The sequence below is a fragment of the Pezoporus wallicus genome, unplaced genomic scaffold, assembly GCF_028554395.1.
Source record: "Pezoporus wallicus isolate ANWC-B61680 ecotype Strahan unplaced genomic scaffold, APGP_CSIRO_Pwel_v1 contig_161, whole genome shotgun sequence".
Classification (NCBI taxonomy): Eukaryota; Metazoa; Chordata; class Aves; order Psittaciformes; family Psittacidae; genus Pezoporus; species Pezoporus wallicus.
This window is the reverse complement of record NW_026642654.1, coordinates 2,354,550-2,379,260: the sequence shown is the minus strand read 5'-3', so window position 1 is coordinate 2,379,260 and position 24,711 is coordinate 2,354,550. Positions and strand designations below refer to the sequence as shown.

At 39.4% G+C, this 24,711-nt stretch overlaps 1 protein-coding gene across 11 annotated transcripts in view; it reads right to left on the bottom strand.

The window, feature by feature from the left end:
* Positions 1-945: 945 nt before the first annotated feature.
* Positions 946-24,711, bottom strand: part of CYRIA (CYFIP related Rac1 interactor A) — a 61,231-nt gene continuing 37,465 nt past the window's right edge. For 10 of the 11 annotated variants that reach the window (XM_057431802.1, XM_057431793.1, XM_057431797.1 and 7 more), the window contains 9 exons: positions 17,415-17,536; positions 8,986-9,091; positions 7,787-7,923; positions 7,625-7,702; positions 7,243-7,359; positions 7,068-7,147; positions 5,059-5,185; positions 2,499-2,569; positions 946-1,348 (listed from right to left, as the gene is read on the bottom strand). In XM_057431802.1, coding sequence (XP_057287785.1) covers positions 1,285-1,348; positions 2,499-2,569; positions 5,059-5,185; positions 7,068-7,147; positions 7,243-7,359; positions 7,625-7,702; positions 7,787-7,923; positions 8,986-9,091; positions 17,415-17,465 — 831 coding nt within the window. In that variant the 5' untranslated portion in view covers positions 17,466-17,536 and the 3' untranslated portion in view covers positions 946-1,284. Of the gene's footprint in view, positions 1,349-2,498; positions 2,590-5,058; positions 5,186-7,067; positions 7,148-7,242; positions 7,360-7,624; positions 7,703-7,786; positions 7,924-8,985; positions 9,092-17,414; positions 17,537-24,711 lie in introns of those variants that run through there. The other variant, XM_057431799.1, reaches the window with a different exon arrangement.

The following is a 24,711-nucleotide window of genomic DNA, read 5'->3' as shown; positions in this document are numbered from 1 at the left end:
AGCACTGGAGTTTTCACACATACATGCAAGCAAAGTACACAAAACCAAACACGTTTTCAGAACGTGACCTCTCCAAGAATATTTACAGCAATGGCAGACCACCCAGAAGACACACTGAACAGAGCATGAGCACTCTGCTGCTTTTGGCAAAGTATTTCTATTTCATTTATGGAAAAATTACTAAAAAGTAAGAACAAACAACTTGGCAAAGTAATTCAAATCCTTGAATTACCAATCACATCTAACTGAAAACCAATGGAGAGCTGTCAGCTGACAAATATTTCTGTGTTAACTCTGAATCATCTAATGAATAATACTATCAAGGAACTTGATGACGTTCCTTAGACCAGCTCAGCTCTTAAAACTTATTTATATCATCCCCATTCTAACACCAATTTGACTCCAGGGAAGTTTGCTGCTACAGAAGAGTATTCCGCTTTATACCAGTTTGTATCAGCAAAAGGATTACTTACTAAGTAGACCTGTTTGAGACATAATGTTCACCATTGTATATATACACTGATAAACCATTCCTAGTTAAGTCAAGGCATTAGTATTTTCTCTTTCATTTCTAAATCTAATACAATTATACAGAATTTGCAAAATTTAGGAACAGTCTTAGAACACTTCCTCTGTTTATTTATACTGAACCTGAAAAAGGATATTAATTTCTTCAATTATTGAAAGGTACAAGTTATACTTAATAAAAAAGGAAAAATGACCTCTTTGCAATATGTTTTTTGATGCCAGCCAGCATATAAGCCTTAAAATTAGGTGGATCTCCACTTTTTACAGGAAAGACAACGTATCTTATGAGAGTGATGAACATTTAGGTATTCTCCTATTCATAAACTGACTAAAAACCTGTGCACGTTCTTAAAACATACCCCATGAATTTTACTTTCCTTTACGTTAAATTTCTCTGTTTTTCAAGTTGATTTTCTGTGTTGTCTTTGACATTTCTCTTTATTTGATTTCCACTTTGTCTTCACTACTACTTACTTTGCTAATAGAGAGGTGTTTAAGGATTAAAATGCACAGATAAACTGTAGTAGTTGACGTATCTAAGTAAAAAAGTATTCTAAAAGTCAAAAATAAAGGCTAGCATAAAAACTTAGGCTGTGCTATATAAAGTCAGTCAGGTTATGAATAGATTCATATATTTTAGCAATGTGAAGGAAATGGTTATGTAAATACACACAAGTATTAACATCAAACTGTATTAAATTATGTAAACATACACATCTTCTGTGATCAATACAAACATCTACTTGTCTCAGGACACTACTGCAGCATAGCTCGAATTTGTTTTGAAGTAGATTCGTCATTCAGGTGTTTCGTAGTGAACCTAGAAATAACAAGTTAAAACATTTTATAAAATGAACAGGGATTAGAAAAGTCTGAAAACTTCAGTACCTATTTTTGAAATCAATGTATTTCAATTACACAAAAGAAAAACTTACATGTTCCTCTCATCACTGATCACTGGAATTAATAATGGTTAATAGTCTGGTGTTCTTTATCTTCTATATATCCCTTGCAGTAAATTATTCCCTGTTACTAGGTGGAGAACTGTGTCTAAATCCTGCCTAAATGCTGTTTTCCATCCATCTCTGACATTATCATCGTTCTGGGTTGAAATGATCTTTTTTTCCCTCCAGTTAGAAGTCTCAAAAGAAGTAAGATCATGGAAGTACATAAGAAATAGGGTAAATATGAAAGGATTTAGTAATCTAGACTGAATTTTGGCATAGTGTATAAACCTAATTTTAAGCAGCTTTCTTAAATGTCCTGGGAGGACTGGAAAGCTTTAGCGGGGGGGGGGTTATATTTAAGCCGAAGCATTCTCCACTGCTTATGTTTGTAGGCCGATTGATTACCACATAAGCTCAAAACACACCTGATACCTGCAGGATTTAACTCCACATCAATTTTAATTCAAAAACATAGTAAGCAAATATGAAGGTGCAGTTCTCACTCTATTCAAGAATTCAACAGCTAGAGAATTCAGCACAGCTCTGAAAAACCTGGAACTAAGACTTCTGTATCAGCTGAAGAAAAGTCACACCATTGCGTCTTCCTTCCCAAGATAGCACCTTAAACACCTAGCTACAGGATTGGGATTGCTTTTTTCTCTAATTTCAAAAAACAAACAAACAGGGTCATATTAAAAGGGAAAGAGAAAAGGGTATTATCAAGAATCTGAGAAATAAATTATATACTTCTAAAATGTTCTAGTTGCTTGGGTATTTTATATAACAAAGCATACTTACCTTTTTAGATAAGCTTCAGGCAATAAAGCAAGCTTTAAGTGTCTCTCAAGAAGGACATTATGAGTTCCGTTACTAATAGTGATTGCTTATCAAAGTGAAATGAAATAAACATATTTTCTTAATAAATCAAGCTTCTAAGGTGAAAAGTCTTAAATATAAAGAGATCTGGAAAAAAAGTAAATTGGAATATGCTATGGCTGAATCAAACAATTATTCCATACGTACCTGAGAGCATTCAGAAGCCCTTCCACAGTGTCGGGTGGCTGTTCCTTTAAAACTTTTATGCATCCCTTCATCTGGGAACAGAAGCATGCCACTATTGAACAATAATATATGAATAGCACTAGCTGAAAATAAAGAAACATTTCACCATACACAGGCAGGTTTTTTCACTATTGAATATTAATGCTGCTTTGTATGATACAATAAAATCATAGCTTACTAAAAATTAAGTTAAAATGCTAACTTTTGAGAAAACATAATCTACTTTAACGAGCATTTGTAGATAATAAACATATATTTTATCTTTAACATAATTTCTCCATTTCCAACTTAAATTATCAAGAACAGCTGATATAAGCTAAAAAAAAAAAAAGCAAGCAAGTTCCATGTCATTATTGTTGGCAACTATCAAAGAGATGTTTTAACTTTGACTTTTATATATACACTTGCACACAAGAAGGAATTTTCAGTATTCAGTTTTCAGCTGTAAACCTAACTGGTGATAACTTACGATTTTTTTCATAACTAATGGTTATGAATTTAATCTGAGATAAAAGTCCATGATGTTGATTTTAAACACCACATTGAATGAATATCTTTGTGGAGACTGTACAACAGGCTGAAACTTTGTCCAAATTTGTAGAAATGAAGCAGAAAAACAAGACGTAGAACTCCCTGTCTAGTCAATACAGAGAAATAAGAAATTCCTTTATCCTGTCCAGAATACACTTTCATATATAATGAGTCACACTCCAGAAGTACCTATTCTCTTTCCATTGCTAAGAAGATATCTAATAGCTAATGAGAAATTAGTCTAGATGAATTCCATCTTACTTAAAAGTCTCATTTTCCAAGTCACATTACAGTGCTAAATCTAAAAGCCAGTACGTTCTTTGCAGCTGAAGAGCAACTTGCCTTATAATGGAAGTGGATGATGAAATACATAACTGAAGTCAGGGACTGTTAATTTGCCAATAAAAATTACGTGGAAAATGCAGCTCAGCCTCCTGCACAATGGCCAGCCTAACAGTCCCTGATCCCTGTTCTGTTGGCTCATATCTACCTGGAAGACAAAACCAACTCTGCAACTAATGGAACAGATGAAATTCTCAGGTAGCAGCACATGTTTTGAAGATTTTTTCAAGACTATATTCACATCACTCGGAACAGGTTTACATGCCCCATCAGACCAGACCAACTCAAAGGGGGTAAAAATTCAAACCATTCTTTTCTGGTTTTGTTAGAATCAGAATCCCTAAAACAGTCAAAAAAGAGAAGTTTTAAATGGAGTCTCCAGTCCTGAAAGAGTAAGGAAAGGGCAATTTGTTCCACTGTTCCTGAAATTCACTTGAAACAGCCCCCAAGAAGTGACTAGTTTGGAGAAAAAAATTGTTTTTCACAATAAAACAAACTGATCAGCTAAAATATTAAAAGAATTTTTATTAGGAAAGAATCACTAAACTATTGAGGTGAATTAAGATTTCGAATCAGTAATCATTTTTAAAAACTGATTCATACATCTCCTGCCTTCCATCTGCACCTAGCTAACTTTCCTGTAAGGTTACAGGGTTTTAGGATAAATGTGAGAAACAAAGTACACACATTATATACTTGGTCCTATCAAAATTTTACTTGTGCTGTCCCTGTAGGCAAGAGATTGAATTAGCACTCAGGAAGTCTGCATTCAATTCCCAGGCTCTGTCTGCTGCATGACTGAGCAAATCAATTCACCTCTTTGTGACATATCTTTCCCTCTGTAAAACAGAGTCAAAGAGGAGATGCGGTAAAATACTGGTATCTTCAGATGAAAAATGGTAACAAAGACTGAATGTCATAACATAGGTATATAACTTATTTTCTTTTGAAGTAGGCTTTCTTGTAAAGGGAAAGAGTGCATCTTGTTTTTCATAACAGCTTATTTCTGCTAAAAGATGAGCTTTTGGTTTCTAAAAACACATAGCAAAGATCAGAATACTTTTTGTGTGTGCTTGCAATATCTGAAATTAAATAATAAGGTTGATTTCCCTGTGACTGCTTATGCCAAAGCTAAACCTGAAGGCTCATTATCAACATTACAACAGTAACATTTCAGTTCTCTTACTTCAGATTTCAGCCAAACAAAGACAATGTTGAGTATCTGCTTATTTACGGCAGAAATACTGTCACAGATGAGCATTTCAGCATAAATAAATTACGTAATTAATAAAAAATTATGACCGTAGCACTTACTCCAGGGTAGGTGTATAATACAAAATAATACACAATTATTTTAGTGTAACCATATAGCTGGCAGGAAAACAGAGATAACAGAAAAACAAGTATCTGTGTCTGGAAGAAAATAAAAATAAAAATAAAAAACAAAACAAAACCAAAAAAACCCTGATGTTTATTTTCATTTCAAACTAGCTGATATATATATATATATGCAGGTGAAGATAAATTCCAAATTTTGCTACTCAAAAGTAATTAAAATGATTTATACAAAGCCATAAGCTTGTGTTTAAGAAGAGCTGTAGACTAATTTTCTCACATCTACAGAGTATTACAGAAAAGTCATTCTTACATCGATCTTTGACGTCTTTGAGAAAGCTCCCACAGGATGAACGTGGTCATACAGAATAATAACTCCCACCATTACTCGCATGCAGAACATAAGGGTCTCTTCACTGGTGAATCTACTCCTGTACTCTCTGGAAAACAGAACATAAAAAAGAAATAGTCTTGACTTTGTACTGAACAATTCTACAAATTAAGACTATGAGCACAAGAAATCTGAACTAGAATTATATTTTAAGGTTGAAGATGCATCTTAGTAAGACTTTAAAAATCTCTGAATTGCGTAAATCCTAGTAAATCTAGAAGAATGGTTAGAAAGAAAGCAAATGAAGATATGTAAACCTCTTCCGATACCCCTTTCACAGTTCAGATCCTCACTTCACCAAGATGTCTGAGATGGCTTCACAGAAGATTTCCACAATTCATGACACATGATGGAGACTGATCGTACTTCTGTTTAACATCAGAAACACAACATACTGGGACCTTAAAGGAAAGCTACTCTTTTTGCTCAAAGTCCTACTTTGATGTGGTTTAGTGGGATCTTATTTCAGCAGCTAGCAAATTCAGGACTTCATCTTGGTGGATCATAGTCATTGATCTCTTTCTAAGTCTAAAAGCAGCTTCAACAATCCAGGTTCACTGAGAATCTGAAATGCAGAGGCCTATGAAACACAACTGTACTGAATTAATTCTAAGGAGTTTTCCTTTGACTTTTCAGTTCCAAAATAAGAATACAGATGGCTCACTGTTAAAAGACCCTTGTGGCTCTAATCCCTGAAACCACCATCAGGAAACAAAAACATTACGTACAGTAGAAAAAAACAGAAATCCTAAAACCCAGAAAATATGACACTTTTTCTAATGAATATTTAGAATATATAATACATAAATTTGTCTACTGTCATTCACTGATTTTCAATATAACACTTGATTGTTTCACTTAAATGTATCATTAAAATACTAAAATCTGTCCTGTACTACCTTTCAGTTTAGAATAACTTCAACTTTTATTCTTACACAGCATCATAACATGAAGAGATTTAAAGGCTACAGACATTTTGATATTGAAAATGCCTGACTAGCCCACAACTAGAACTGAATATCAGATAACCTTCTGGTACATGACTCACAACTTTGTTTCTCTACTTTTGCAAAAAAATGAGCTGACACATAAGGTTACTCTCCAGTTACTAGGATGTCCTGGGATTGAGAGATGAGTCCTACCACCTATATACACTTTTCCAGAACTTTCATAAACAAACACAGTAACCTCAGGAATTCTGTCCTTTATATGGCACCATGAACAAACAATTCAAAGACAAGATTACCTTGACTATCTCGTATGTGTTTTCTACTTAAGTAAACATCTAACCTAAAAAACACTTGACTAAATGCATAGCTAAACAATAGCAAGCCCACTGGTCCTACCTACACTATTAGACGCAAACACAATTGTACAGTTTCTATACAGATGAACTTCCTCATATCCAGAATAAGATGGCTGCATCCAAACAAATGATCTTTGAAATAGGCTATGTGTATCATTTGTAAAAGCACTACTTGAAAAAGCCAAAATCTTTCCCCTATGCATGCTAGTAAGTGAGCGGCATAGGCAAACAAGAAACAGCAGGCAGCCTAAGGCCCTGTTAGAGAAGACACAGACACTGAAGCCTATTACACAATTTTAGCCTTTTGTTGAAAGGCAGGCTGACCATGTTAAGCTCCCCCTGAGAAAACTGAATTCATTAAAATAATAATACATTAAAATTTATTAAAAATATTATAAGGAGGTTAAAATAGGAGGCAAGGCTTTCTAATACACTTTTATATACAAAGCTTTGCATATAAATGTATATACATGCTATACAATGCTTTGTATATAAAGTTGCTAGCAGCTTAAGGCATACATAAAGGAATTCATTTGGAAGAAACTGTGTTTATCCCAGATGGCTACGTAAAATACAATACAAAATTCTCTCACGCAAGAAGAATAAGATTTAATGTAAAACTTACGGTGTTTCCAACATGACTTTACAAACACTAGCCATAGTACTTAGACAGTCCGTCGTATTTTCAATTGGCAATGTTTTGTTCTAGAAGGGTAAAAACCAGCAAAAGTTCAATAAAAGGTCTTGTAAAATTAAAATCAAGCATGTCTGTGATAGACCTTTTCTACCCCATTACTTACTTCTGATACAAAATGTGTAGTTGCATTACTCAGTGTTTTCAGCATTGGTGTGGCTTCTGCATAAAACAGGGACATTCTATTGGCCATTTCATTGTTTACTTCATTCTCAATGTCTAGCTGGTGAAAAACATGAGAAAAAATAGTCAGCAAAACTCTTGATAGTAGCAGGAAAAAGACACAGTACATGCTCATGTCAGCAAGCAGATTGTTGCATGAATAGTTCAACTCGATTTGCTTCATGTGAACTGCTGATTAACTCTCAGTGTGAAGGACAGAACATGACATCTAGCAAATCAAAAGAAAGAATACTACCACAAACAGTATAAATGCACACTGACAAAATACCTCAGTGTGAGCAGCAGATCAGGTTTTATTTACTTACATGCATGTTGTTTATTCTGTTGCGACTTATTGTTCGTCTGTAGTAACTGAAGTCATTCTGAATTGCTGGGTTTCTCATCTTTGTGAAAGAAAAACAGGAAATAATCAGTTTCAGTCCAAAATACATAGAAAAAAACATCATGTATTACAAGATTTTATTAACCTTAAGTTCATCAAAACGAAGAGTAAAATGTAAGATTTCTGCAAACTCTTTCGCTAGAGCTTGTTCCCGTTCCAGGTGTTGAGTTGGAGTATAAGGTGGGCATGTCAACGACTCCAATAAGCTCTGCAGGGCTTTCTCTGAATAAAAATCAGAAGCACAAATTCTATTCAGTCCAGATTATGACACATTTTAAATATCTAAATATATGTTATTTGAAGGGAATGAACCCTCCAAACATGCAGAACCCTAATGGAAATGCTTTTTCTTACTATTCTGAGAAATATTAGTCAGATACCTGACTGTTCAGGCTCTCTGCCATTTCCTCTCCATTTTCTAGCAGTGAGCTCTTTTCTCCTTTTTATCACCCTTTATCTGGGTTCTCTATCAAAAATTCTAGAGAAAGAATTTTTACTGCATTCAGATAGTCAAATCTTTCATCTTTCCCAATTAGCCATCAACTCAGTATAGAGGTTATTCTGGCATCTCTGTTACTAAAAGTGTACTCTTAGGCACTGATAGCAATGTAATTCGGCTCCCGCAGCTATAATTACTAGCATAACTCAAAAAATGAAAGACTTAATAAGCAGAATGTTGTAGAAGAATTTCCTTGCACTGGGAGCTCTCCCACTTCATACATACATATTGCATACTGGTTCTCTTCCAGAGTCCTAATTTAAGGAGTAATTACACCATGTTTTGGGTTTGTAGGGATGAAAAAGTCAGTGTAAAACTTTGGGTTTTCACTGTGTGAGAGAGTTTATTAATACCCTTTCTCCCTGAGATAGTTACCCCATTATCCCTGGTTTTAAAATATCTCAAAGTATTATTGTTTTACATTCCTTTTAAAACTCTGAAGTACCCAAATTACAAAAAAATAAATTCCATCTGTACAGTATGGAACAGTGAAACACAGAGAGAGTGACATGCACCAGAGAAAAACCTGACACAATTTTATTGCATTCTTTGCTTGTACTGTAATTAGAGAATACAGACTTATTTTAAGTGTCAAACAAACAAACGACGGTAATTTTGAAATCAAATTAAGATTAAAAATATGCCTTGGTAAATTTAATTGCACTTAAATGTCTGTCCATATTAAACAAATAATAATAACTACCCTTTAAAAGGCTGTGGAAAAAGAAGCTTCCTATTTCTTTATATATAAAGCAACCTAATAGACATACTAAACCAGGACTCACCTAATCTGAGTGAAAACTCATAGAAGCGCTTCAGCCTTACAACCAGGGGACATACTGAATTCCATGCCTTTTCTTGCAACTGGATATCATTGGGGTTTTGTATTGCCTGAAATGAAAATATTACTGTTAAGAACTGTGGTATATAAATAACAAGCAAAAGGTGGTTTGGGATTTTTTAACCATATCATTTTAGAAAGTAAGCATTAAAAAACATAGAACAATGATAAGAAATTACACTGCACAGGAATAGGAAATTACTAAGTTCAACAATTACTATGCTTTCCATCTTTCCTTTTCCCCATAATGCACTGATTTAAGATTATTCATTCCAATACACCACTATATACAGAAATATGTTTTAACATATTCTTTTGGGAGCAAAACTACTGTAGAAGCATCAGGTAACACCTTTTGTCTGATTGCAGAAATAGCCTTTTGTCCTGGGTTCAGCAGTAGCAGTCATGTTTCTCCTTCGTGGTAGCTGGTGCAGTGCTGTGTTTTGACTTTCAGCCTGGGAACAGTGCTGGTGATACCGATGTTTTTGGTTGTTGCTAAGTGATGTTTACCCTGACCAAGGACTTTGTGAGACTCATGCTCTGCCAGGGAGGAGGGGAAGCTGTGCGGAAGCAGAGACGGGGCGCCTGACCCAGGCTAGCCAAAGAGGTATTCCATACCACAGCACGTCATGCCTGGGGTGGGGGGTAACTGGGAGTTACCCGGAAGGACACGGGCTTCTGGGTGGGACTTGTTTCTTGGCCGGTGGTATTGTATTCTCTTCCCTTGTTATTTTCTCTTATCATTGTTGTCGTTGGTAGTAGCGGTGGTGATCTGTGTTGTACATTGGTTGCTGAACTGTTCTTGTCTCAACCCATGGGAGTTGCACTCTTCTGATCCTCCCCTCCGTTCCTCTGGGAGCGGGGAAGGGGAGAGCCCCGGGGCGGGGGGAGGGGGGGGGGGGGGGGCGTTGATTGCTCTCAGCCCGGCACCACTCACTGGGAGTGAGTGAACAAGCTGTCCGGCTAGGGTTTAAACCATGAGTTCTTTTGGCGCCCAGCGTGGGGCACGAGGTGTTGAGATAACGACAGATCTGACCGGATTCATAGTCATTCGTCACAATGCTGATTTATTGGCTCTCAAGGTTGTTCCTCTTGATCTCACAGTTTCAGTATATCATATCTTACTTCCATTTGGTATTTGCTGTATTAGTGTTTTTCAAGTGTGGGGCTTGGGCTAAGGTTCTTGTCTCATTGTACTTTATGGTAATGACTTGTAATACAATAGAATCATTGATCATGAAACTGATCTGGCTTATGTTCCCAATGTGGTCACCACCTTTATACTTTGGGAGGAATATAATAGAAGTGCTTAGCAATTACACATCTTTTTTCTCCTTCTCAGGTGCTCAACCTGTGAAGGAGACATCCTTTTACCCTCCCAGTCGTCCCCCCAGACCATTTATATTTGAGAGTTTTGAAGTTTTTGAATGGCCTTTTAATGCTGTTGAGACTTGTTTGCTGATCGTGATGGGAATCACCATGCTAACACGCATACAGAGTGTGTTTTGCCTACGACTGATTTCAAGAGTTAAGCAGAGTCAGGTTTGGGTCTTGTCTGGGGTCAAGAGATGGACAAATCACGGCAATGTGCTGGAGCTTGGCCTATGCTTACAGGGCCTTGTTCAACACTATTCAGCACCTTCAAAAGGAAAAGAATGTCAGCGGATCTGAGGGCAAAGCAACAGTCAGCGCAGCTACCCCAGCTCCAGGCACAGCAGCTTCACCACCCCCAGCGACAAGTACAGTCGCTACTCAAACTTTGGCTGCAATGAACAGCGCAGCTACCCCAGTGGCAAGTACAGCAGCTGCTCAAACTTCAACTGCAACAGACAGCGCGGCTACCCCAGCTCCAAGCACAGCAGCTGCACCACCCCCAGCAACAAGTACAGCTTGCTACTCAAACCACAGTGATAATCACTGCAGCCAAACCAGAGGACCACTTTGTAGCAATATCGGTTGCCCCTGTACGCAAGAGAACAAGCAAAAGAGAGGCAAGAAGAGTGAAGCGAGATGAAGAAACAATGAATTCACCACCCGGTCCAGCACCTGATCAGGAGTCATCATCACATGATGAAGAAGAAGAGGTAACTTCTCGACCTCAGAACTCAACCGAGCTACGGAATATGCGAAAAGATTTTACCCGTCAACCAGGGGAGCACATCATCACCTGGTTACTCCGATGCTGGGACAATGGGGCTGATGGTCACGAACTAGAAGGTACAGAAGCCAAGCAGCTGGGATCACTTGCTAGAGAAGGGGGAATTGACAAAGCAATTGCAAGAGAGAAAAAGTCCCTCAGCCTTTGGAGGCGGCTCTTGGTAGCTGTGAAAGAAAGGTTTCCATACAAGGATGATGTTATGAGTCGTTCGGCCAAGTGGACTACTACAGACAAAAGCATCCAGTCTCTGAGGGAATCAGCCATCGTAGAGATGATCTATCACATCAAGCCGAATAACGGGGATACACGCATAGATCCAGATGAAGTCCAGTGTACAAGACGCATGTGGCGAAAACTTACACGGAATGCACCGTCATCATATGCCCATTCATTGGCAACAGTAACCTGGAATGACATAGTACCACCAACAGTGGATGAAATGGTTCATAAACTCCGAGAGTTCGAAGACAATCTCACCCCTTCCATCATCTCAGCTGCAGAAAAACTGTCCCAGGACCTCAAACAATTGAGGGACGATCTATCTGATTTATCCAGCTCCTCACATGTAACAACACACGTCTCAGCTATTAACAAAAGGTGTCCTATTGTTCGAGAGAGGAGATACAGGAGGTATACACCACGGGGTACCCTATGGTTTTACTGGCAGGATCACGGAGAAGACATGACAAAGTGGGATGGAAAACCTACTTCAGCTTTGGAGGAATGGGTGAGTGAACTGAAGAGGGGAGCAAGGGCCAAGACTGATCGTCCCATGAGAGCTACAGCTTCAGTCGCTGGTGAGCAGTTTCCCAGATGGAGTGGAAGAGCTGATTTTACTCCAGCTCCTGTGATAATGAATAATCCCTTTCACCACGACATAAGTGTCCAACGCTGTGATGACCATTAGAGGGGCCCTGCCTCCAGCCAGGTGGAGGTAGGGGACAATCGAATTTACTGGACTGTGTGGATCAGATGGCCTGGCACATCACTCCCACAGAAGTATAAGGCTCTAGTAGATACCGGTGCACAGTGTACCCTGATGCCATCAAGCTGTCAAGGGGTGGAACCCATCTGTATTTCTGGAGTGACAGGAGGATCCCAAGAGTTGACTGTGCTGGAGGCTGAAATCAGCCTGACTGGGAGGGAATGGCAAAAGCACCCTATTGTGACTGGTCCAGAAGGCTCCATGCATCCTTGGCATAGACTACCTCAAGAGAGGGTACTTCAAAGACCCAAAAGGGTACCGGTGGGCTTTTGGTATTGCTGCTTTGGAGACTGAGGAAATTGAGCAGCTGTTCACCTTGCCTGGTCTCTCAGAAGATCCCTCTGCTGTGGGGTTGCTGAAAGTTGAAGAACAACAAGTGCCAATTGCGACCACAACAGTGCACTGGCGGCAATATCGCACCAACCGAGACTCCCTGATTCCCATCCATCAGTTGATCCGTAGACTGGAGAGTCAGGGGGTGATCAGCAGGACCCGCTCACCCTTCAGTAGCCCCATATGGCCAGTGCGAAAGTCTAATGGAGAATGGAGACTAAGAGTAGACTATCGTGGCCTGAATGAAGTCACACCACCATTGAGTGCTGCCGTACCGGACATGCTAGAACTTCAGTATGAACTAGAGTCAAAGGCAGCCAAGTGGTATGCCACGATTGATATTGCCAATGTATTTTTCTCAATTCCTTTGGCAGCGGAGTGCAGGCCACAGTTTGCTTTTACTTGGAGGGGTGTCCAGTTCACTTGGAACCGACTGCCCCAGGGGTGGAAACATTTGCCATGGACTGATCCAGACTGCACTGGAACAGGGGCAAGCTCCAGAACACCTGCAATACATTGATGACATTATTGTGTGGGGCGATACAGCGGAAGAAGCCTTTGAGAAAGGGAGGAAAATAATCCAAATCCTGCTGAAAGCTGGTTTTGCCATAAAACGGAGTAAGGTCAAGGGACCTGCACAGGAGATTCAGTTTTGGGGAATAAAATGGCAAGATGGAGGTAGACAGATCCCCACAGATGTGATCAACAAGATAACAGCAACGTCTCCACCAACTAATAAGAAAGAAACGCAAGCTTTCTTGGGTGCTGTGGGGTTCTGGAGAATGCACATCCCAAATTACAGTTCGATTGTAAGCCCTCTCTATCATGTGACCCGGAAGAAGAATGATTTTAAATGGGGCCCTGAGCAGCAACAAGCCTTTGAGCAAATTAAATGCGAGATAGTTCACGCAGTAGCCCTTGGACCAGTCCGGACCGGGCCAGATGTAAAAAATGTACTGAACACTGCAGCTGGGGAGAACGGTCCTACCGGGAGCCTCTGGCAGAAAGCTCCAGGGGAGACTCGAGGTCGACTCCTCGGCTTTTGGAGTCGGGGATATAAAGGATCTGAGACCAGCTATATCCCAACTGAGAAAGAGATACTGGCAGCCTATGAAGGGGTTCGAGCTGCTTCGGAAGTGATTGGCACTGAAGCACAGCTCCTCCTGACACCCCGGTTGCCTGTGCTGGGCTGGATGTTCAAAGGCAGGGTCTCCTCTACACATCATGCAACTGATGCTACATGGAGTAAATGGGCTGCACTAATTACACAACGAACTCGAATAGGAAATCCCAGTCGTCCAGGCATTCTAGAAGTCATCATGGACTGGCCAGAGGGCAAAGATTTTGGAATGTCACCAGAGGAGGAGGTGGTGCGCGCTGAAGAGGCCCCACCATATAATAAACTGTCAGAAAGTGAAAAGCAGTATGCCTTGTTTACTGATGGCTCTTGCCGTATTGTGGGAAAGCATCGGAGATGGAAGGCAGCTGCATGGAGTCCTGGACGACAAGTTGCAGAAACTGCTGAAGGAGAGGGTGAATCGAGTCAATTTGCCGAGGTGAAAGCCATCCAGCTGGCCCTGGACATTGCTGAACGAGAAAAGTGGCCAGTACTTTACCTCTATACTGACTCATGGATGGTGGCAAATGCCCTGTGGGGGTGGTTGAAGCAATGGAAGCAGAGCAACTGGCAACGCAGAGGTAAACCCATCTGGGCTGCTGCACTGTGCAAAGATATCAGGGTGCAGAACCTGGTGGTGAAGGTACGTCATGTAGATGCCCATGTACCCAAGAGTCGGGCCACTGAGGAACACCAGAACAACCAACAAGTGGATAAAGCGGCTAAGACTGAAGTGGCTCAGATGGACTTAGATTGGCAACATAAAGGTGAATTATTTTTGGCCCGGTGGGCCCATGACACTTCAGGCCATCAGGGCAGAGATGCAACATATAGATGGGCTCGTGACCGAGGGGTGGACTTAACAATGGACACTATTGCCCAGGTTATTCATGAGTGTGAAACATGTGCTGCAATTAAACAAGCCAAGCGGTTGAAGCCTCTTTGGTATGGAGGACGATGGTTGAAGTATAAATATGGGGAGGCCTGGCAGATTGACTATATCACACTGCCACCAACCCGCCAAGGCAAGCGCCATGTGCTTACCATGGTGGAAGCAACCACCGGGTGGCTGGAAACATACGCTGTGCCCCATGCCACTGCCCGGAACACTATCCTGGGCCTTGAGAAACAGATTTTGTGGCGACACAGCACCCCAGAGAGAATTTAGTCAGAAAATGGGACTCGTTTCTGGAATAACCTTATAGATATTTGGGCCAAAGACCATGGCGTTGAGTGGGTATATCACATCCCCTACCATGCACCAGCCTCTGGGAAAATCGAACAGTACAATGGGCTGTAAAAACTACACTGAGAGCAATGGGTGGGGGAACTTTCAAGCACTGGGACACACACTTACCAAAGGCCACCTGGCTGGTCAACACCAGAGCATCTGCCAACAGGGCTGGCCCAGACCAGTCAGAACTTTTACATATTGTAGAGGGGGACAAAGTTCCCTTGGTGCATATGAAGAATTTGCTGGGGAAGACAGTCTGAGTTATTCCTGCTTCAGGTAAAGGCAAACCCACTCGTGGGATTGCTTTTGCTCAGGGACCTGGATATACTTGGTGGGTAATGTGGGAAGATGGGGAAGTCCGATGTATACCTCAAGGGGATTTGATTTTAGGGGAAAACAGCCAGTGAACTTAATTGTATGCTGTTGCCTGCTGTGTAATACTTTTATAGCTCATCAGCTAGACGTCTCCAGGTCACCAGCGACTAGCCCTGACTTCCCTCCAACTATCATCCCAACAGAGAATGAACTTTGATAGAACCGGATGAGTTCCACAGTAAAGGAACGACCAGCATCAGCAGGCAACAATCCAATACTGCACACAGCCTTTCCTGCCCTGAAAGATTGTTACAAGAGGTGGAACCTGACATCATGGATCGAATGGACTCAGCAGCATTATAGGGATTGGTCCATGCACTAAGAAAATGATCTTTTTCTCTTGGTCTGTGTGTATATGGATGTATATATGTGGGAGAGCGATGGTGTACTGAAAATGTGGGATCTGAGCATGACGTGAATGGTATGGAATAAGGGGTGGATAATGTCCTGGGTTCAGCAGTAGCAGTCATGTTTCTCCTTTGTGGTAGCTGGTGCAGTGCTGTGTTTTGACTTCCAGCCTGGGAACAGTGCTGGTGATACCGATGTTTTTGGTTGTTGCTAAGTGATGTTTACCCTGACCAAGGACTTTGTGGGGCTCATGCTCTGCCAGGGAGGAGGGGAGGCTGTGAGGAAGCAAGAGATGGGGCGCCTGACCCAGGCTAGCCAAAGAGGTATTCCATACCACAGCACGTCATGCCCAGGGTGGGGGGTAACTGGGAGTTACCCAGAAGGACACGGGCTTCCGGGTGGGACTTGTTTCTTGGCCGGTGTTATTTTCTCTTATCATTGTTGTCGTTGGTAGTAGCGGTGGTGATTTGTGTTGTACATTGGTTGCTGGACTGTTCTTGTCTCAACCCGTAGGAGTTGCACTGGGAGTGAGTGAACAAGCTGTCTGGCTAGGGTTTAAACCATGACAGTTCTTTTATAAAGGGTTTTATGCTTTTGAAATCTTCAACACATTCAGGTTCTCAAGCAACCAACACGTTAACAGTAACTGTGAAGCTGATGCAGAAAAATGTTTGGTTAGCTGAGAAAAAACATAGAATCATAGAGCAGTCTGGGTTAAAAGGGACCTTAAAGAACATCTGGCTCCAAGACCAGGATGCTCAAAGCCTCACCCAACATGGCCTTGAATATTTAAAATTTAAGTTAAAAGTTCAAAATTGTACTTTTGGACCAGTTTCACAGAGTAAGATGCCTGTAAAGTGTATGTAAGGTTATAATTTACTGTGGTTCATTATTTCACTTACACAGAATACTATTTTCAACTGCTTCTATAGTGTATTTGACATCTGAATATTTTCTTCCACGTCCTCAACTCTGACTTCTACCATGAGATATATGAAATGAGGCATATGAAACAGTGCTATTAAAAGTGGAAAATTATAGTAATTACTAACAGTAAGCTTAAGAAGCAAAAAGAAGTAAAAAAATAAAAAAATAATTAGGTCTTTGTATTCAATGGTACACATAACCTATATTTTCTGAGTTTTCAGATAGACTTGAGAGACGGGCCCATGTGAAGCTCATGAAGTTCAACAAGGAGGTGATTCCCTCCATCTACTCTGCTCTCCTGAGACTACACCTGCAGTACTGCATTCAGCTCTGGGGCCCAAAAGAGGGATGTGGACCTGTTTAAGTGGGTCAAGAGTAGACCACGAAGACGATCAGAGGTTGGAGCACCTCTCCTGTGAAGAAAGGCTGAGACAGTTGGGGTTGTTCAGCCTAGAGAAGAGAAGGTTCCAGCGAGATCTTAGAGCAGCCTTCAAGCACCACAAGGGGCCAACAAGAAAGTGGAGAGGGAGTTTTTATGAGTGCATGTATTGATAGAACAAAGGCTACTGCCTATAGGTTGTAAGAGGGTGGATTTAGCTTAGATATAAGAAGGCAATTCTTCACTAGGAGGGTGGTGAGGCATAGGAACAGGATCTGCTGGGAAGCTGTGGTTGACCCATCCCTGGCAGTGTTACAGGCCAGGTTGGAAGAAGCTTTGAGAAACTTCTGCTAGTGAAAGGTGTCCCTGCCGATGGCAGGGGACTGGAACTAGATGAGCTTTAATGTCCTCTCCAACCTAAACCATTCTATGATTCTAAATCATAACATTTCATAGAACGTGCTTGGGGATTTTTCGCTTGATTTTGCTTCCAAAGAACTGTCATTAACAAACATACATCTCTAATTTCTTGTCCAGCTCCTTTGTACGCCTGAAGGTCTGCAAGCATACTTTCCGAGTCCTGTAAAACTGCACTGATCTGATTCCATACCTCCCTTTCTCCATCCGTGGGCTGTGCATCTAAGAAATAGAAAAGCAAAATGTACAAAGTCAAAAGGTAGCTTCAATGCAAATGGCAAGATTACTCAGTTCCACTTAACATTATACCCAGCTTGACTATGTGTAACTCCATTTTGATGTGTTTTTATAAACGATACAATTATACTGCACTGCTAGTCTGCTAACTTTCAAGTTTCTGCTTTCTACGGTTTTTGTATACTCTGCTTCATAATGACTCTTCTCAAAACGCAGCATTTTAAAGTGAGGCAGTATCATAAAGCAATGTTACTTGGAAATAGATAATGCATCAATCCTTTAGTAAAAACGTTCTTCTTTCATGAGCTCTACAGCTCAATTACAAAGAGTTGTTCACTTCTCTTGCAGCTTGGGGATAAAATCAGCTTTTCAGAGGATAGAGCAGGGGGATATTATGCCACTTTGACTTTCCTCCAGGCTTCCTTAACAACAGTAATTTATTTCTCCTTTTGTATAACACAGATACAGTATTGTTAAAAATAAACATTTTTCTTATGTCAGAGATCATTCCTGTTACAAAAATAAATCCAGCTCTGTCAATGATCAGTTTTCAGGGAGGGAGTGACCTACAGACCTTTATTGTTCAGAGAAATGACATTTGGAAGTAGATCAATTTTCCCATTCAAATCCCATCCAATGGGATTTCCACAGCAGTGTCACACCAGAGAGTGATGTTGTCCCTAGAACATCAACATGCTAGACATCTTTTACCTTCTCTTGCTTTAAAACATCAAGACAACTGGCACTGACTGAAGACTGGATGACCTACATATAGACCTGTAATCAGTATTTGTAGAAACAATCGTTGTCCTGGAAGATTACTATAAAGACACTTTTTTTTCTTTCCCTTTAAATGTGTATTTGCATGTAAAAGATAGAACTTTAATTATTATGGAAGAAAAAAGTACTTTGAAGGTGCATCTTAGGACTTAAGGGCTACTTGTCTGAATTAAAGGCAATGAAATACCTTCAGTGCTAAACACACCGATTAAGGGCTACTGTATACATCTCAACATTAAAAGACAAGAAATTTTAGAAGTACTTTTTCTATTTAATCTTCTCACTGTCATCAAGAAATAAGACACAATTTTCCACCCACCTATCATAACTGTGTTCATTTACCCACCCCCCCTTAGAAAGAAATAAATCACTTCACTTTTGAGTGTATGGAAAGAGCAGCTTTCTCTCCATGACATTTCAGGTTAGAATAATTTGTTTAAATGTCTCAAGTTATCTAGGGACCTTGCATGAATGAGACATACGGGTGAGATTTACATGTCCATGGCTCTGAAGAAACTAACACTTAAAATCTTTCTTATATTCCTACGTCACAGTGAGTCCCATGAGATTGGGCACACAAAACAATCTGATTTCACTTTTGTTTCACTATGGAAGTTTTCTCTAATCTTGTTTAAAAGACAGAACAAGTGAAAGCAAAAGTAAGCCAAGCTTACTCAGCTGGGTTTTACATCCAAAATACTTTACATAACTACAAAAAACAAAAGGCAAGGGAAAGTAGCACCAAAGGGAAAAACTGTCCCTAACAGGAAAATCCCAGCTGGGACACAGCTGTTGAACCAACCTATTAGCCAGTTTAAGTTTACAGTGTTACTGACTGGTTCTTTCCCCAAGCTGCAAGAAATCTCATTCGTACACAGTAAGGGATCTGTCACCTTGTGATAAACAAAACAGTAAATACTTCTGAATTTAATGGAGAAAGCAATCTTGCTAAGCAGTTACACGCCATTCAACAACAGAGTGAGGGAAGCCAGGTGTCACCTATAAATCAGTATCTGTATTTTAATAGTTAAATATAAGTTAAATAAAGTAACATTTTCAGTGAATATTAAGACATAAAAGAGTAAGTTACTTATCAGTACAGTTCATAAGTGTAAAATTTGCATTTACATCACCTGAAGCAGGGGTTGGTTAACAAGGTGCTTCTAAGGCACTTTTTACAATTTATTTACTTTAAAAAATGTTAGCCTCTAACAAAAAATTTAACACTATAGCCAGCTCAGCATTTTGGAACTTAAAAATTACTTTTATTAACACCCCTATTGTTAGTCTTTTTAAAAATTTCCCAGTTCTATAAGTTGGGGAAGGTTGAGAATTTGAAACCCACTAAGCTTTCTGTAGGATCTCAGCACGTGGGGAAGTACGAGTAGGAGGAAGGTAGGTGGGTGGAAAAGGGAAAAAAAAGGAAGGGAGAGGAAGAGGGTTGCAAAAGCTACAGAGCAACAGGCTTAGCTTGCACTTGCAGAAGCAGTTTATATTAATGCTGAAAGTGCTGAAAGTGTTTAGCTTACAAATAAGGATTGGGAGGATGATTCAGGCTTTTAAAAAAAACCCATGCATCTTACTTATGAAATATATGTTATGCAAACAGATGTTCTGATAAGATCACGGCCGTGTTTCAAAAGGGATATATACAAAGATCTCGCCAGAAATGGTCAGCTAAAATACCTGTAATCAATCACTTTGAAAAAGATCTCATTTTGCTGTCAACAACAATAATAGTAATTGCAGCAACAACAACTAAAAAGAATATAGATTTCTTCATGACAGCTTTTGGCTTTTAAAACTGGTTTTCTATTCCAAAAATACGAAAACCTGTTCTGAGTAAAAAAATGCCATTCGTGAATCACAGCATGGAATCAGTGCTTGGCTGTGCCCTCCTCTTACCCCATACCCCATAGAACCAGCATGCATTTAGGCAATTTGAGCCAATTTATAAATAAAACCACAGGCACTGACTAATCCACATTGAATGCAAGCCCTCTCAATAATAAGTTATCAAAATCACCAGACTTACTGCATTTCATGAGCTTTGAGTACTAATGATTAGCATTCAGAGTACACTGTCTTTAATAAGACAAATGGGAAACCCTTTCACCTTTGCCTAAATCTTTCTAAAGCAAATCCTAAACCTGACAACTAAATGAATCCTCTATCAAATTAATTCAAGAGTCAGACCGTGCTTGACTCCACCATATACATTACATATACATTCTACCAGGAAATTTTCACTTAGAAAGCAAAAATTTTATCTCTGGGGAGGAATGCAATTTCATTGGCTCCATCGGAAATAATCAGGATATGACAATTCATCCATTCCATGAACAAATGCTCTCTTTCCTCTTATGGTCTATTCCATGTTTTGGATGGGGTTTCAGACTTTCATTAAAAGAAGGTGGAACGTTGGACCCGTCACAATCCATTTCTGGATGCATTAAGTATTTCAGGTGTCTGGTGGGGTATGAATGTGCAATCATCGATCCTGTTTAGACAAATACCTGTACTTTGTTTTGTTTTCTCCCCTTCAAAAAAAAAAAAACAACAAACCCTAATAGTTTTCTGAACAGTTTTGAGTTTTCGTTCTTCACCAAATGAAGAATTCAAAGAAACAGAAACTGCAATGAAGGTAATACATTAATACTCACAGGACAAGATTAAATATAAGAAGCATATGAAGCTTTTATCAATGCAAAATCAAGTATAATATCCAAATAATTAATGTGTATGAAAAGGTAAGACAGTGCTAAAAATCGCATCTAATCTACACACCCTTTCTGCATCTGAAATGCAGACCAGATGCATAGAATGTTTTTCTCCCCTCAGGCAAACTGTGCAGATTAGGATTCCCATGGAAGCTGGTTAGTGCTTTCATTTCTGTGAATGTGGAATCATATTTGTCAAAAAAACATCATACCCTCCTGGCCTCGACAGCCTAGCAGAGGAAGAATGAATAAAACAAGATGCTTTCCAGGCTCCACTTTCAGCTCTTCTTCTATCCACTGCTGAAGGTGGCTAATAATTCCACTAGTCACTGACTAGTTATGAGAGCAGTAAGTCTCTTTTATCATATAATGCTAAAGTCTTATTTCAGGTTTGTCACCATGGCAGTGGTTTTTCCTATTCCAATCTGGGAAAAACTAGACAAAAAAGCTAGTTTATGTCCTCAGAAAAGACGAAAGTGACTACAACTACACTGAATAATGCCTTTTAGAGGATATCAGAACCTGCTACACTCCATACATTAAAGAAGAATAGTATTAGGTAGAAACAGTACCCTACAATGGATTTTTGAATCTAAACTTTCTAAACTAGCTGTAACAAAATGAAGCTCCCTAAATTGTTAATACTTGCTACAGGCATGGTGCTGTGCAAGGGATATAAGTGCTAGGCTTCAGCTGTGTGACAAAGTGGACAAGCCTCTCTCTCTGACTGAGCCATTGCCTCTTGCTTAGGGTACTCCCTACAGCACAGGAGACAAGAGTTTAATCTCCAGCTGGCTGGAAACAGAATCCATCTCTATCCTTGCACCTACAGAGGGAGGGTATTAATACCCTATTATGCAAAAACTGGGCAGTTGCTCTCCTGCCAGACATGTTCTAATAATAAGAACTTTTAACCATACATGAACGATAACTGAAAAATTCATTAATAATTCTCGGGATGGGAAATCCTAGAAAATAAGTGTCCTTGATTGTTGGGAGTATAAGGGGGATTAAATCAGGATCAGGTAACAAGCCCCCTAATATTTAGGAAAAAAGGGAACTGCTCAGTTTAAGGTTAGAGAGTTTGGTCTTACAAAAGCTGTTTATTATCTGAGGAAAGGACAGTACTGAAGGTGTCATTTGAGAACACCTTCTCCCATAATCTGTAAGCTTTAGTATCCTAAGCTAAAAAATAAATTAAAAAAAAAATAATTTCACCTCAACCATCAAAGTATTTCCAAGAATTCATGTGGAATTATTTATTTTGCCTGAAATAGGCTCTCTATGGGCAAAAGTAATTTGACAGTAGATTTTCTGCAAAAAAAAGAACACTTGACAACTAGTGTGGAAAGAGCTTCAAATATCCAAAATTAATTTACTTGTGAGTGTTTTAAACAAGGTTGAAATCAAAAGAACAAAATGGTTCTTGAACTGACAAAATCCATTTCAAGAGAATTTGTCCTATGGGCTCATGAAATGCTGGCATGCAGAGACTCTCAAGACTTGCCATCCACTCACTCTTCCTAACATTATTTTTTAGTTGAGAACTAAGAAGGTATTAAGCAAAATAAGAGGCATATAATCAATCCAGTATGTAGTGTTTCGATTAACAATGCCTGTACTAAGATACAAGTCTAAAATAGCAATACAGTCCACTTTCTGGGAATTAAGAGATCCTTTTTCTTTACATTAACCTTTCAGTAGACCCTAAAAAAAAAAAAAAAAAAAAGTAATTTGGTTGAGTGCAGATAATCTGTATTCACCTCAAGGAAAATGCTTTTTCACCTGCATAGGAAAAACTATTCTCCATGTCACTCTCTGAAGTTACCACTGTTCCAATTTGTCACTGTTAGCCTTCAAGGCTGGACTAAATGGATCTTTAAAGTGCGTCTCTTTGCACAGATCCAGAGTAACTGCTTAACTCTGAAATGATTACTGGTGATCATACAGAACTGCTTCTGCTATACTGCATTAACTGAAACTAATGCTGGGTTCAAGCTTTTTCAAGTATGACTATGGAGTTACGAAACATGGTTCCCCATCTGGAATGAAGAATGCTAGCAAAAGATGTCATAAGAATTACAACTAATGTTATAGACAGCTGCAGGAAATGGGGAGAAAAGGAGATAATTGTAAACATTATCTTTTTGGTAGCCTAAACTTTTCGAGGGAAAAATTAAAATAGCTATTAAAAACCCCCCAACAACTGGAAGGTGAAATTTGAAACTTACTTCTTTTTCATGACTTTTGCTCATCCTCAACTATAGCACATTGAAAGTTTTTGAAGAAAAAAACCCACAACTTTGAATTAGTTAAGAGAACTTACTTTTCTAAGTTCTGTTTGTACCTTCCCATTTTTCAAGACCTCAAGATTTGCATAGAAGAAATATATTGAAAGGACTAAGGCTAAATATAAAAAACCTCAGGCTGGTGAAAAATATTTAAGGGAAAAGTGAGCATGCAAACAAAGAAAAGCAACTTGTAATTAAGTATATTTTAAAACAAACACAAAAGCCAATAATGGCATTTTTCAAAAGATGCAGTGCCAGTGTCCTCCTGGAGAACAATAACTCACAATAATTTTTGTTGCAAAGAACAACTCACAACAATTGCCTATGACGTGTGTTAGTTAAGGGTAATAAGGGAAAGCAACTGAATAAAAACCTACTACACTAACCTTACTGTGTAGCTTCAGGACTGACCTAAAATATGTAAATCTGTACAAATGTTTGCTATCCTCTCCTGCATTTCTGTTTCCATCCATGTGCCATTGCTGGGGCTCTTCCAACCATGCCATCATCCACATCACCCTGATCTGACTGGAAGAGTATTTAGTAAGTGGGGGAGAGAATGTTAAGCTTGGGAGGGGGCGGGGGTGTCTGTTTAATAGCTAGTTCTTAGTACATTCATTTTCCCATGCAGCTAACAGTCACAATGGGTGCAATTGTGTGGCTCTACATTTCAATTCTAGCATAAAGGTGTGAGACTATGTGGTAAATCATCACCCATGGGATATCCCCTTTGGAGCAGCACAGAGTAAATCAACTGTTAAATGGAGTTAACACCGTGATGTTTTTCCACTTTCTTTCTATAAACACTTGTATCACTTTTGACCAACACCAACCCACAAAGATTCTGATTTTTGAGGCATGGAAACAGGTTCTATCTTGTCTACTCCTGCAAATGAGGAAAAAGGCTGTGTTTTTAAGCAGTATTTGTGTGGCACATTGTACGCACGGCAGGAAGAAGTATGTTATACACCCTCCTTTTAGGTAGAATACATACCAAATGAAGAGCACAAAAAACCCCCAGCAAAACAGGGCAGGAGTATCCAAAACCTCTGTAAACATCTCAGAAGTAGTAGTGACATATTTGAGATTTCAACTTATGGCTAATGAAAAAGTGCGCAAAAATTAGAAAACACTATGCCAATGCAAGTAACAAAACAGACTAAACAATCAACTCCACATACCCCTTTATGCTCTGAATGGCCAACTGTAGTCACCATTTTCATTCATGAACTCAAACTGAAAACTCAGGCCACAGAAAGTCACTCACATCCAGGAAGCATGCAAGCAGGCTCTTATCTATGTCCACTAACTAAAAGCATCCATTCTTTTACACTGTATGATGGCTAATTAAAGGAGATAAAAGCACAAA